Source organism: Haematobia irritans, chromosome 1 (genome assembly GCF_050003625.1).
Source record: "Haematobia irritans isolate KBUSLIRL chromosome 1, ASM5000362v1, whole genome shotgun sequence".
Classification (NCBI taxonomy): Eukaryota; Metazoa; Arthropoda; class Insecta; order Diptera; family Muscidae; genus Haematobia; species Haematobia irritans.
The window spans coordinates 227906287-227921967 of record NC_134397.1 but is presented as its reverse complement, the minus strand read 5'-3'; the positions used below and the strand labels follow the sequence as shown (position 1 = coordinate 227921967).

At 32.5% G+C, this 15681-nt stretch overlaps 1 protein-coding gene and 2 long non-coding RNA genes across 4 annotated transcripts; 2 read left to right on the top strand and 1 right to left on the bottom strand.

The window, feature by feature from the left end:
- Positions 1–489, bottom strand: LOC142220542 (uncharacterized). Its single transcript, XR_012717890.1, has 2 exons — positions 252–489; positions 1–194 (listed from the first exon to the last, which is right to left on the bottom strand). It is a non-coding gene; the product is annotated as an uncharacterized LOC142220542 (long non-coding RNA).
- A 463-nt stretch (positions 490–952) lies between these two features.
- On the top strand, positions 953–1826 carry LOC142220479 (uncharacterized). Its single transcript, XR_012717879.1, has 3 exons — positions 953–1241; positions 1307–1664; positions 1729–1826. It is a non-coding gene; the product is annotated as an uncharacterized LOC142220479 (long non-coding RNA).
- An 835-nt stretch (positions 1827–2661) lies between these two features.
- Positions 2662–3865, top strand: LOC142220361 (coiled-coil domain-containing protein 124). Of its 2 annotated transcripts, XM_075289571.1 has the most exons (3): positions 2673–2822; positions 2890–3355; positions 3420–3865. In XM_075289571.1, exons 2-3 carry the CDS (start codon positions 2901–2903, stop codon positions 3604–3606), a joined length of 642 nt encoding a protein of 213 aa, XP_075145686.1. In that variant the 5' UTR covers positions 2673–2822; positions 2890–2900; the 3' UTR covers positions 3607–3865. The 2 variants fall into 2 exon arrangements, with proteins under 2 accessions (XP_075145605.1, XP_075145686.1); XM_075289490.1 differs by having other exon boundaries at positions 2662–3355; positions 3420–3821.
- The last annotated feature ends 11816 nt before the right edge of the window (positions 3866–15681 follow it).

The window sequence follows — 15681 nt, the reverse complement described above, 5'->3', positions numbered from 1 at the left end:
TTTGTTTAGATATTTATTAATTTGATTAAACATTTACAAATTCTTAAAAATATAACATTTATACCACTATCACATTACATTTAACATAATTTTTGGCATTAATGATGATGTTGAGTTACAAGTAGCGAGTTACATGTTGCTGCGTCTATCAACCAGTGTTTTTATTCCATGGAGGCAGCGTGTCTGTAAAATATCTGAAAAACAATCACTTTATTCCATTTGGAAAATCACCAAATTGTTCACCAATATACCTTTCACAATTTTAAGCGTATAATCTATGTTTTCAGAACTTTATTTTCGTTTTTATTTAATTAAAATATAACAAGCTGGTTGCGCTTGGCGTTTCACAAAAAAATGGCTTTTTTAACAGTAGGGATGGCAAATTACTTGCATGTACTTTTTGATGTACCTTTTCATGATGGTTGAAGTGACATTTACGAGTCTGTGGTAACGATGAGGTTGAAATGGAACTTTGAAATGCTGGCAGGGATGTTCGACACGACCACTGTCGTCCGTATAAACTTATAGTCTGCATAAAGGTTGAATTACACACCATGCGCCAATCCGTGCGTTGATGGAAGGGTTGATTTTTTTCTTTTTGCGGCAGAATATTCGAGCTTTTGATTTCAAAGAGAAATTTCAACTCTTCAATCATCGGACGCATTGAACGCATGGTATGTAATTCTACCTTAAGGTTGAAGTACACACCATGCGTCAATCCGTGCGTTGATGGAAGGGTTAATTTTTTTCTGTTTGCGGCAGACTATTCGAGTTTTTGATTTCAAAGAGAAATTTCAACTCTTCAATCATCGGACGCATTGTACGCATGGTATGTAATTCCACCTTTAAGACGCATTAATCCTTTGAAAACTTTTAGAATTTTTCAAACGTTTGTGTTTATTGGGTTCCCAATAAACACAGGATGAGCGTTTTTCAAATGCAATCCCTTTTCAGTTTGAGGGTAAATATCATTTTCAACATAAATTCAACTTGACTTGAAACAGCTCATCTTCAATACATCTTCGAATTGTTTGCGAATTACAACCAATTTGGCAAAATGTTGACGAAAACTTTGAAAATGTGTTGAAGATAATTGGAGAAAACTTTGACAAAACACTACCCTGAAATGCAACGAAAAAACCACATGGTTTTCAATACTACTTTGGACAACAAAGTTCGTGGAAGAAATACAAAAATGTGGAAATTTTTTAATAATCAATTGAAATTGCTTATAATAATTGGTAAGTAAAACTAAAACACGAAATGAAAACTTTAAGGAAGTCACTAAAATAAAATCTCTTTGCAGACAACTAAAATATTTGGATGCTGATTCTTGGACACATTAAGAGGCTGGCCGATGAAAAATGGCTTATCGAGAAGAGAAAGTTTCCATAAATCAAAGTGCAACCAAAAAAACTTGGTATTTATGCTTTTCCATATCAACAACTACTGGATGATAATTCGCATCACAACGATAGTTTAATTTACATCGCATCTTCAGTTTAATTTATTATTTTGTGAATTGAAATTGCTGGAAATGTATTCCAATTATCTGGCCATCAAGTTCCTGAAAATTGCCAGTATTTTAATAACAACAATTTTGTAACACCAACGTTCTTGAGGAAATCACGAAGTATGTGGTCAGTTGGAAGAAATACAAATTGGTAAGTCAAAATAAAAAGTGAAATGAAAACATAATGGAAATCACAAAACTCGATTGTTTTGCAGAAAACTAAAATCATTGGATGGTATATTCTTGGAAGATGTTGGCCGATGAAAAACCGATGAAGGGAACAACAAAGAAAAGTTTTCAGAAAACTTACAAAGTGCAACCAATTAAAACAAAGTGCAGCAATTCCTATATCAAGAACTTCTGGATGGAAATGTGCATTACATCAATTTACGTCCCGTCATCAGTTTGATATTTTGTGATTTCCTCTTGCTGGAATCTATTCTAACACACAAGCCAGCAAGTTCCTCGATAGTAATTATTTCAAATTGCCAGCATATTAATGACACCAACATTATGGAGGAAATGGAATTATACATGTAAAAATGTTTAAGGTATTTAAAGTTGTATTCATAGTTTTATTTATTAATACGTTTAATAAGATAATTACATTTTGATTGGTATTATATTATTATTTTTATATATTATTAATGTTATTTTTAAGATTATTATATTTGTTAACGAAAAAAATAATAAAATTTACAAAATCTCTAGAAATTTAGTATTGACTTTCAGTTAGAACTAGGATTGACTTTCATACAAATTGTGGTTTGAAAGTATTCGCAACAATGCTAATTTTTTATTTTTATCACATTGAAAACTGTTTGAGAAATTATTGAGTAGCGATGCATTTCAATTTGAGGATTACAATTGAGAAATTATTGCTATTGTGTTGAATTTTACTGTTGAGGGTAATGTCTGTTTTTTGTTGAGAACGCGATTTTCTCAACAATTTCTCAACTTGATCATTACCCTAATCCTTTGAAAAAATGTTTGAAAAATTATTGAATTTCAGTATTTTTCAAACGTTAGTGTTTATTGGGTTGACACTGTTTTCATAAAGTGTAAGCGGCCTTTAAGAAAGTATTTCCAAAGGCAACGGCAACACTGAAAATGTTGATGGTTTTGTTGTTGTTTTGATTTCCTTTGCAAATCTGTCAACCACTATCCAGAATTTGCTGATTTTTTTATCAACGAGCCTTAGCATAAAAATTTGGTTTAAAAACAACGTAAAATCGAAAACGGAATAATAACTAATCATTGTATATTCAATATAATTTATCTCAACTATTTTGGGCCTGTGTTCTGCATCGTAAGTAGCAGTGTCACATTCCCGTTTCGATCTTGTTCTCCGTTTGTATTGCTCCGGAATTTATTAGCTTTCAGCAAAATGCCTAAAAAGATGGGTATGAATAGCAAAGCCGTGGAGGCACGAGAAAGAAAAGCTGCAGTTAAGCAAGCGACTCAGTCGAAACTTGCCAAAGAAGCTGAAGATCGTCTGTGGCAAGATGATGATAAAGGCCTGGCTCGCAAGCAGCAAAAACGTGAGGAAGAAGAAAGGAAACGAGCAGAAGCGGCAAAGAGAAAAGCTGAAGCAAAGGCTTTATTGGACAAAGAAATGGATTCCATAAAAACTCAAGGCAAACAGCCATTGGCCAAAATTAATCGTCAACAGGTTCTGGAAGAGATGGAAAAGAAACAAAGGGCTTTGGAAGCAATGAGTGCGGCCAAACAAACTAATAATCGTGTAGTAGTACAGACGAATTACATTGAGGAGAATCTGAATAGATCAATGGCCGATGTGGAGGTGGCTTCGACAGTGGATGAAGCTTTGGCTGTGTTAAGGTTGGTATTTTGTGGCATGTTGTTAAATCTGGATATAAATTTATGGCTTGTTCAATTCATGTAGTGTAAAGGATGAAGAGGAAGACAAACATCCCGAAAAACGTATGAGAGCTGCATATAAGGCCTTCGAAGCAGCCAATATGCCTCGCATCAAAGCTGAAAATCCATCTATGCGCCTATCCCAATGGAAGCAAATACTAATGAAAGAATGGAACAAATCTCCCGACAATCCCTTCAATCAAGGACGCTGATAGAAGAATTTTAAAGGCATAGGCTTTGATTTTGGATTTCGTTTAATTTTCTCTGTATGTTGTTAGGAATTCCTGGCAACGTATAACGTTATTTTTTATTGACTTTTTATTTTCATCATTCGATGATGTTTTCATTAATTTATTTTTATATTATAAATGAGTTATTATATTATGAAAAGTTTATAATTTATGAAGAGTATAAGTTCACAAATGTAGTCCTAGTAAATTTCAATAAATTTGTGAGCACTTTTGAGAATAACATTCTATAGTTAAAACAATATTGGGGTTGATTTGAATACCATCTTGGACAACATTTAGGCTAAACTCATAGATCATCGAAAACTCGACTATTGACGTGAGATGGAGGTCGCTTTCATTCTGGCATTAAAAGGTAGGTTTGCGCCAACGTCTGTTAAATCCTAGCAAAAAAGGAGCGTCGCCAATAAAGTAATAAGATGGGCTTGTCATAGAACGAATGTCCACCATTTTCATTTCATTTTTTAGACGCTTGTCTGAAAAGTTTGGTCTCAAATATTTTCAAAAAATCGAAATTTTTTTGGAATGGATTTTTCGACAAAATTTAAATAATTTTACTCTGTGTTTAACCTATTCGAAATAAAAAATAAAATTACCCATTAAAAAAATGAAAAAAAGCGGGTTATAAAAAATTTAATTAAAATGACTTCCTGTGAAGTTAAAATAAAAATCATCTTTGGGAGGACATTTTCGGAAGTGCTTTTAATGTTGTGCCTTTAGAAAAATTAAACATTTTCTTACTGGGAGCAGTGCACTTGGCCCACACGGAAAAAATGCTCGTGTACAACCAAAAATGTTTATTCACCATAAGATAAGATAATAATATCTGGTTCAAAATGTTGTCCAAACTAGAGGGAAGACAGTTATTCTGATTTCCATTTCCCAATTAGTTCAATTCAGCTCACTACTGTCATTTTAGCAGTAAGTACCCTATATGAAATTGCAGGTTTCTTGCTGTTACACCTAAAATTCTTTAGCAGAAAGTCGTCTTTTACAAACATCAATAGGCGTTTGCTATCATTAGCAGAGATTTTACTATGAATGTAGCATACGTTCGCTAAGAGAGGAGTATTTCTCTACACACAAAAAATATAACCAAAATGTTTCCAATTAAAAAGTTGATTGAAGCTGAAAACTTTTCCAATTCAAGAATTCATTCAAATAATTAAGCTTCCAATCCAATTCGGAAGACAAAGTCATTTAAAACAAGTATATACGGCCGTAAGTTCGGCCAGGCCGAATCTTATGTACCCTCCACCAAGGATTGCGTAGAAACTTCTACGAAAGATTGTTATCCACAATGTAATTACTTGGGTTGCGGTAACACTTGTCGGTGGCAAGGTATCTTAAAACTTCTTAACACCGTCTTCTCAATATACAAATAAATTTTGACAACATTTTCTATGGAAATAACATTTTGACAAAATTTTCTATAGAAATAAAATTTTGACAACATTTTCTATAGAAATAAAATTTTGACAAAATTTTCTATAGAAATAAAATCTTGACAAAATTTTGTATAGTAATAAATGTTGGCAAAATTTTCTATAGTAATAAAATTTTGACAAAATTTTCTATAGTAATAAAATTTTGGCAGATTGTTTTTGGACATCGGCTATATATAACTATTGACCTATATGGACCAATTTTGGCATGGTTGTTAGCGGCTATATACTAGCGCAATGTACCAAATTTTAACCGGATCGGATGAATGTTGCTCCTCCAAGAGCTCCGGAGGTTAAATCTTGGGATCGGTTTGTATGGGGGCTATATATAATTATGGACCGATGTGGACCAATTTGCATAGTTGTTAGAGACCATATACATACGCCATGTACCAAATTTCAGCCGGATTGGATGAAATGTGCTTCTCTTAGAGGCTCCGCAAGCCGAATCTTGGGATCGGTTTATATGGGGGCTATATATAATTAGGGACCGATGTGGACCAATTTTTGCATGGTTGTTAGAGACCATATACTAACACCATGTACCAAATTTCAACCGGATCGAATGAATTCTGCTCCTCCAAGAGGCTCCGCAAGCCAAATCTGAGCGTCGGTTTATATGGGGGCTATACGTAAAAGTGGTCTGATATGGCCCATTTGCAATACCATCCGACCTACATCAATAACAACTACTTGTGCCAAGTTTCAAGTCGATAGCTTGTTTCGTTCGGAAGTTAGCGTGATTTCAACAGACGGTCGGGCGGACGGACATGCTTAGATCGACTCAGAATTTCACCACGACCCAGAATATATATACTTTATGGGGTCTTAGAGCAATATTTCGATGTTTTACAAAAGGAATGACAAAGTTAATATACCCCCATCCTATGGTGGAGGGTATAAAAATAATGTTTTTTTTTTAATTTCTAATTACAAGTTTAATTAAAACAATCATTTTTTTTAATAATATAAAAACACTAACGGCTAGTTTTGTGTAGTTCTGACAGGCTTTAACTGCCTGTCAACAGAAAGGAAATTACAAATATCTTCTCTCCGGTTAACTTTAACTGAAAAAATGTCAGCACTTAAGTTCCTAACTGGTATATGTAATATGTAGGTAAGGTGACAGATATGTCCATAGAGCGGTTTAAAAGTTCGTTAGCTAACGGTGCGCTAACGGACCTCCATGAAAATGGGGATAAGTCATTTAAGAAAGTGATTGATTGAAAATAGTTACGTTTTTAATTAAAAAATTAATTGAGTTAGCAATTAAATTTTTAATTGAAACCATTAAAAGATTTATTGAAATTTTCTAATGGAATCAATTAATTTTTTAATCAAGTAGTTTTTTATGCCCATGATTGATACTATCATTTTCGTTACTGAGACATTTCACTTAAAAAATTAATTGGATCAATTAATTTCGTGATTGAATCAGAAAAAATGGCTATTATTACCAAAGATTTTTTGTTGAGTGTAGCATACGTGCGATGAAGAGTCAAAAGAGAACTTTTCAAATACCAATTTCGAAATGTCATCAGCATTAAGCATTGAAAACGTTCTGGTATTTTGCCAGATTCTGTGATATATGGTTAGTTGGATATTCTAACCATTGCACCATGGAGTTTTAAGCTAACTTTAAACTAAAAAACTTTATAACTTTTATGTTATTAAGGTAGACATCATGTCAAATTACAGTGACGAATTTATTCTTTGTTTCAATTTGTGGTTGTATTAAAAATAACCAAAGAGAATTTTCACATATGTTCCCACAATCATCATTTTCTCTAATTGATTCATTAAATCTTTCATTAAAGCATTAAAGAAAAATTATATAATCCTCTTAGGGATGTGCTCTAAATCTTCATAGAGAAGTGTCAAATCACTCTTATAAAATAAAACATTACACATACTGCCATCAATCGAGATAATTTATTTTGTGTATTCCATGCTAGTGCGACATCGAAATAACCAGATAGTCAATGTTAGTTGAGGCTTGGCGTAAAGGAAAATAAAAACGACTTTAAAATGGTCCCAGCGATTTGACACATTCGGCTAATTGACCACTATTAAAGGGAATTTTTTTCTCGATCTTTGTTTAAAGTTTTTTTTGGGCGATGTTATTGGTACAATTAAAAGAAGAAAAAAAATACACAAAATATATTCACATTCATGTCAACGACGATAGACTGGAGTTAAATCAAGTGCAGCACTTAAAATCATAACCTTAGCGAATACCTCAGTATGGGCGAAAAAAAAAAACACAAAACAAACGAAACGCCTTTAGTCGTAACCATGGACTTGCAAATGGTGGTATATCCAACGTGAGGTAGGTAGTGCCATACTAAGTGATAGTGAAAGCGGAAGTCACCGTTATGATTGCTTGCGATGACCAACAGCTCGATTCAATTCAGTGATCGTCGTCGCAATGAGGTGGCGAGCAATGCCACCGAAGAAGCAGCCCAAAAAAAGAAGTCATTTACAGTACAAAAAAAAAAACTTTTTTTTGGTAACAATAACAAGTTGAATTGAGTGTCTGTTTGTTATTGGTATATATGCCAGGAAATTAATAACAAGTAACAAAGGGCTATGGTAGGATTGCGCTGACTGTATCATACCCTGTCAGATGATCATCCAAGGATAACATGACTCAGTGGGATGAGTAAAGATGGCTGATACATAATGCTACAAAGTAAAGCGCTATTTTTTATTGTGTTGTAAAAAACAAAAATTTCGCAAATAAAATCAAATTTTAGAATAGGTCGAAATGTTAACTTTGGCACGAATTACGGCCTTTCAACGGCCGACAAAGCGAAAAAGCGGTATTTTATCGCATTCGTTGCGAACACGGTTGCCACTTGATTCTAAAATAATCTACCAAAATTTGAAGAAAAACTACCAAATAAAAATCGTATTTCGCAGTTTTTGATTTCTATAATTTGTCAAAAACTTTTTTCTAAAGAAAATTTTGTCAACATTTTATTCCTATAGAAAATTTTGTAAAATTTTTTTTCTATAGAAAAATTTTTCTCAAAAATTTTATTCCTAGAGAAAAATTTTGCTCAAAAATTGTATTCCTAGATAAAATGTTGTCAAAATTTTATTGCAATAAAAAATTTTGTTAAAATTTTATTTCGATAGAAAATTTTGTAAAAAATGTATTTCTATAGAAAAAGTTTTGTCAAAATGTTATCCTATAGAAAATTTTGTCAAAATTTTATTTCTATAGAAAATTTTGTCAAAATTTTATTTCTAAAGAAACTTTTGTGAAAATTTTATTTCTAAAGAAAATTTTGTCAAAATTTTATGTCCGTAGAGAATTTTGTCAAAATTTTATTCCTAGAGAAAATTTTGTAAAAATAGTATCCTATAGAAAATTTTGTCAAAATGTTATTCCTAGGGAAAATTTTGTCAAAATTTTATATATTTTATATTTTATTTCGATACAAGTTTTATACAAATTGGGAGCCACCGTGGTGCAATGGTTAGCATGCCCGCCTTGCATACACAAGGTCGTGGATTCGATTCCTGCTTCGACCGAACACCAAAAGTTTTTCAGCGGTGGATTATCCTACCTCAGTAATGCTGGTGACATTTCGTAGGGTTACAAAGCTTCTCTAAGTGGTTTCACTGCAATGTGGAACGCCGTTCGGACTCGGCTATAAAAAGGAGGCCCCTTGTCATTGAGCTTAACATAGAATCGGGCAGCACTCAGTGATAAGAGAGAAGTTCACCAATGTGGTACCACAATGGACTGAATAGTCAAAGTGAGCCTGATACATCGGGCTGCCACCTAACGTAACCTAACCTATACAAATTTTATTTCTATAGAAAATTTGTGAAGCCTCTTAGGTGGAGAGGAATATTTTGCAAAATCTACCAAAACATCAAGAATTCTACGAATCTACCAAACAGTAAAAAATCTACCATTTTTGGTAGAATTCTACCAACTGTGGCAACCGTGGCTGCGAAGCGCCTTCTTGGGATGATCGACCCTTTGCCCCAGACTCAAAAGTCCAAAGAATTGAGATCCAGAAATATTGATGAACCTCCTTTTTAAGCAATTTTTGGTTGACGTGTGCTGAGTGCGACACTGCTGGTCATCATGCGGCGTTATGGTTTCAAATCCCTTGTTTACGGAATGGATAAAAATATTAATATAATTTTTCTTTGTGTGAAAGCTGAGGTGTTTTCCTCTTTGCAAGTTTGTTGATCCTCAAAGACCAGTTTTTTTGTTTGAAAAAGGCATCTAAATACTGATTCTGGCTTCTGGTGCCATATATGATAAGTGCCGTAATAGCAAGCCCGAATTTTAGTTTGATTTACTTCAAACTTTGCACAAGAAGTACAATTAGTTGTATTTTCAAGTGTGCTAAATTTGGTTGAAACCGATTCAGATTTAGATATAGCTCCCATATATATCATACACCCAAAGAAATTTGTTAGTAGGGACAGCAGAAAAGTCTGCTAAAACAGCAGAAAGTCTGCTGAAAAAGGGACAGCAGTCACTGTTTGCTGAAATAGCAAACATTTCCTGCTATTTTTTAAGCTCGATTACACTAATACATGTTTTATTTTGGCTAAGACAAATAAACATGTCAACTTAGAAGCTATACTAACATAATTAAAACAATATTTTATGAATATCTTTAGTATTTGACCAAAAATCTGAATATTTTTCGAATTGAGACATAACAGCAAACAAAACGTTTGCTGATCGTATTTAGGAGCTTGTAAGTGTATTACAGTGCAAAAATATACCAAAAACTACTTTTGGTTCTTAAATATGCTTTGGGGAAAAATTTATAACCTAAAAATTTTATAAATTGTTGTTCATTAGGCCCTGAAGTTCAAAAATATAACAGCAGACATCGACTGCTGTTTTTAGCAGACTTTTTTCTATGAGTGTACGCCCGCTTTATATATATTTATTTAAAAGTTTTCATGTTTTATATACACTGAAAAAAATATTGTCGTGAGGTCAAAGATTTCATGTCTTTAAAAAACGAATTTAAATTTTGCTTAGCATAGAAGACGCATTTCTCTAATATAAAGTATTTCTCTTTGTCCAAAAGTCGATAAACATTTCAATGAAGTCGTATTGTCCTTATAATTAAATGATTTGATTTAAAAATGGATATCATAACATGAAAGAAAAAATGTTTGGGCTAAGGTCAACTTGACTTTAATAATTTAGAAAAAATCTTTAAATTTAATGAAATTGTCTTTAAATTTGTTGTCTTTTTGCATCTTGACTACAAAGCAAAAAATCGTTCAAATATAGGACGTGTTTTTCAACACTTTACTTTAAAGACGTTTTTTACTTGAAACACAGCATAATTTCTACTAGAAGTCGAGTCTTAATTTGGAAATTAAAGTCGTCGTTAACTTGTTTTTAAAGGACTTTGATAGCATATGAAGAAAAAAAGCTGAAAAAGCGAAAATTTAAAATTTGCTTCCTAGAAGCAAGTACACAAAACCCGATTTTAAAAGAGAATTGTGTCTTAAAAGTATCCTTACTTGTATTCGCCGCTTCTTTGGCTCGGAATCAATACCAAATTTGTTAAAGTAAAGACAAAATCTTTGGAACCGGGTATGCTGTTTTTTCAGTGTAGGATCTTATTCATTTTTTCATTATGGTGAGATTTTCTTGATTATTTTTGGCATTATACAATAATGACCCCAACATCTGAAGCATATTTGCTTTAATTTTAAAACGACCCATCATTGTGACACATTCATTGAGTGTTGTGGATTGCAGTATTATGTACAGCTATTTTAACCGTAGGAAGTTGATACGAGTATTATTATAAAACATTCATTAAACATGTGTATCATTCTCATAACTACGATTATTTTCAAAAATCTCAAATGTTTGCATTGACCCCGAGAATTGTTTTTGTCTTTATAATTTTTTGGTATCAATTGTATAATGATTACCGTTATGGGTGATAATTAAAGTTTGGCCTTAATCTAATATATTTGTTTTTATATTGAGACTACATTATATTGCCTACCAAACACCTATACTATAATAAAACTTACATTATTATATGTATTTTTTTTTTAATTTTACGATTTTTTGGCATTATACAATAATGACCCCAACATCTTAAGCATATTCGCTTTACTTTTAAAACGGCCCATCATTGTAACATATTCATTGATTTTTGTGGATTGCAGTAATGTGTACAGCTATTTTAACTGTAGGAAGTTTAAATGATGATACGAGCATTATTATAAAACATTCATTAAACGGGTGTATCATTCTCATAACTACTATTATTTTCAAAAATCTCAAATGTTTGCATTGACCCCGAGAATTGTTTTTGTATTTATATTTTTTTGGTATCAATTGTAGAATGATTACCGTTATGGGTGATAATTAAAGTTTGACCTTAATCTAATATATTTGTTTTTATATTGAGACTACATTATATTGCCTACCAAACACCTATACTATAATAAAACTTACATTATATATATATATATATATATATATATATATATATATATATATATATATATATATATATATATATATATATATATATATATATATATATATATATATATATATATATATATATATATATATATTTAATTTTACGATTGCCTATTGTTTTCATAATTCCGTCTTACAAGTTTGAATTTGGAGTAAACTAATAGATAATTTAATTTAAAGGTATTTAAATAATACTCTGGAATAAATCTTGGCCTTAAATTGCAGAGGTATAGGATTTTTCCTTAAAATTTCCATATTTCCACATTTATACTACACAGAAAAAATTGAATGAAAATAAATATCAATTATTACCATATTTGAATATTAAAATTAAATCAAATACGATTTTTATTAAGATAATAATGAAAATAATTGGTTGAATGGAAAACTGGTTGAAATCGTCAAAATTTCCTTATAATTGAATTCACAACACATCAATTACTATGTTCAAATGGACTAATTGAAAAATTTATTGTATATTATATACTATACTACGTAATTGTCAAACATATGAAAACTATATATCATTTGATTCAATTACTCAAATAATTAGTTCTACAACGATTGAATGAATTCCAAAACTACGGCGTTGCTAGGCAACGAAAAATAAATAAATAAGAATAATGAAGTAGAATATATTATTATAGGTAAGAAACAGGGATATCCAAGTCGAGTTACATGCAAATAAAACGTTGTGTCGGTGACGCGATTCTTAGATATCATCGATATCTCAAAAAAAGCATTAAGTTTTATTTTATCGTAAGTGCATACATTTTCTATTTAATTTTTTGCCATGAATTCTCTTCGTAAAAAGCGTTAGCGTATTGTGAACGCTCAAATGGGAGAAAGTCGCTCTCACACATATTTACATAATAGAGGCGTACTCATGCACACTGCAAGAAGAATTTTTCTTTTCTGAGGAACGAAATTTTAGACAAACGTAGTTTTCTTTTGAAGTCAAAAAATTGTCTTTAAAGGCAAATAAATAAGATTGGGGACAATGGTGCCAACGCTTTTTATAAATTGGGGTTTATTTTCTCTTAAAGAAAGTACGTTCTAACGAAGGGTAATTTCGTTTGTCTAAAATTTCGTTGCTGGGGAAAGTATTTTTTGTGTAGTTTGGGAAGAATATTACATAAAAATACCAAAAAGAATTCTTTCCGTGTATGCAATTCCATACATTCTAAATTGGGTATTTTAGCATCTTGCGAAAAAGTTTTGTTTTGCTTAGGATACAAATTCAACTGTGTGCCCATGTGTGTACTACTTTGCAAGCTTCTCTGTTTATAGACCAGTTAGAAATAACAGGTTGGCTGATAAGTCTCCGGTCAGTATTAAATACATATTATTTTTATACAGTACCTACCTTCAAATGATTCATGTCAAAATTTGATGTCTGTAAGTCAATTAGCTTGTGAGATAGAGCAAATTTTTGTTATTGTGAAAAAAAAAAAATGGAAAAAAAGGAATTTCGTGCTTTGATAAAATACTGTTTTCTGAAGGGAAAAAATACGGTGGAATCAAAAGCTTGGCTTGACAATGAGTTTCCGGACTCTGTCCCAGGGAAATCAACAATAATTGATTGGTATGCAAAATTCAAGCGTGGTGAAATGAGCATGGAGTACAGTGAACGCAGTGGACGCCCAAAAGAGGTGGTTATCGACGAAAACATCAAAAAAATCCACAAAATGATTTTGAATGACCGTAAAATGAAGTTGATCGAGATAGCAGAGGCCTTAAAGATATCAAAAGAACGTGTTGGTCATATCATTCATCAACATTTGGGTATGCGGAAGCTTTGTGCAAAATGGGTGCCGCGCGAGCTCACACTTGACCAAAAACAACAACGTGTTGATGTTTCTGAGCGGTGTTTGCATCTGTTAACTCGTAATACACCCGAGTTTTCCGTCGATATGTAACAATGGATGAAACATGGCTCCATCGCTACACTCCTGAGTCCAATCGACAGTCGGCTGAGTGGACAGCGTCCGGTGAAGCGTGGAAAGACTCAAAAGTCCGCTGGCAAAGTAATGACCTCTGTTTTTTGGGATGCGCATGGAATAATTTTTATCAATTATCTTGAGAAGGGAAAAACCATCAACAGTGACTATTATATGGCGTTATTGGAGCGTTTGAAGGTCGAAATCGCGGCAAAACGGCCCTATATGAAGAAGAAAAAAGTGTTGTTCCACCAAGACAACGCATCGTGCCACAAGTCATTGAGAACGATGGCAAAAATTCATGAATTGGGCTTCGAGTTGCTTCCCCAACCACCGTATTCTTCAGATCTGGCCCCCAGCGTCTTTTTCTTGTTCTCAGACCTCAAAAGGATGCTCTCAGAGAAAAAATTTGGCTGCAATGAAGAGGTGATCGCCGAAACTGAGGCCTATTTGGAGCAAAACTGAAGGAGTACTACCAAAATGGTATCGAAAAATTGGAAGATCGTTATAATCGTTGTATCGCTCTTGAAGGGAACTGTGTTGAATAATAAAAACGAATTTTGACAAAAAAAATGTGTTTTTCTTTGTTAGACCAGGGGTTTATCAGCCAACCTGTTAAGCTAGCAAAAACTAAGTTATTGAGGTGAAAAACTGCTTACAAAGAGCACGTTTGTTAAGACTAATCAATACGAATTGTTTGAAAATATCCGAACAATCTGAATTGTAAAAAGGTTTTGAAATAATGGGGGTCTAAAATTTTTCTGCAGGGGCTAAGCCCTCCCTCAGACCAATTTCTACGTTTATAAGTAGACTGAAGTTGTATTTTCGGCGGGAAAATTTTTAACGAAGCATTGCAATTATGAAAACACTTTTTTATGTTCTACACTCATAGACATTGCTTCAATGACCTTATTTAAAATCTAGACCAGGGTTAATAACAGACATAAGTATGTTTCTGTTTCTCATGGAAACTCTTAGACTAAAAATTTAAACGATTTTGCATATTAATGCAAAATAACCAAAAATATGCGATATTTCCAAATCCTCTGAGAAAATGTTCAACAATATAATCCACATTGTTTAGCAAAATTACAACATAAAAAACTATAAACAAATTATAATGATTCATCATCATGAGTGGCTTGACTCATAAGCAGCTATACCAGTTTAGTTTAAAATTTTTGGAATTGTCATCTTCCTAAATGTTAGTGAAGATAAATGCAGTGGGAAATGATTTGCTGCATATTCACAAAAAAATTAAAGTTTGTTGCTTAAGTCTTTCGATTAAGTTGTAATAGGTTTTAAGGGGGATTTTATTCATTTATAGTTTTATGATTTTTGTATGCAAAATAAAACTTTCATTTTTATTTTATTACCTTTTCATCATTTACTTGTTATGTTCAAGGAAGAATAGTTTTAATTATTTCTTTCTTGCAAGGAAAGTAGTACAATTATCAATATAAAATTCACAAAATTTATGAGGCGTGGAGTATAATCAAGAAATGAGATTGTAAAAATTTCGGAATATTTTTTATTTGGTGTTTCCATTACCTCCAAAAATCACCTTTTCATCGAGAGTTAATCTTGTAATCTTAAATTTTATGAAAACTTCAGTGTTAAAGATGTTCATTGATATTAAGGCATCTACTTTTGCAATATGTCTTGTGATATTTAATTGTATAAATGTGTGTAAGTGCAGGGCACCAATAACACTAAACTTCATGATGAAGTTTTTCGAATAGAGCGCCACATTAACCAGTAGCAGCCTTGCTGATAGTAGTGGTAATGTTTTGGTAGTTGATAGACTGCAGCAAAAATCAAAGACAACAAACGGCAGCGTACAAAAATAGCCACAAGCGTATGCGTCAACTGCAAAAATGCGGTATGGAATGGTGTTGGTTATGATATAGTGGAAGATCCAAAAAATAAAGACCATATTATTGCTGCAGCTGTTTCATCTACAGCTCCTCGGCAACTAGCCACTCGTACAGACATACACACACACACCTATAAACACACAGCAAACGCAAGCAAACGAAAACGTAATACAAACATACATAAAAAAGTGGTGTGCTTTCTTTTTAGTAAAACACACAGAAAACACATTTCTTTCATTCGAAACTTACAAGTTTCATTCAGTACGCGACCA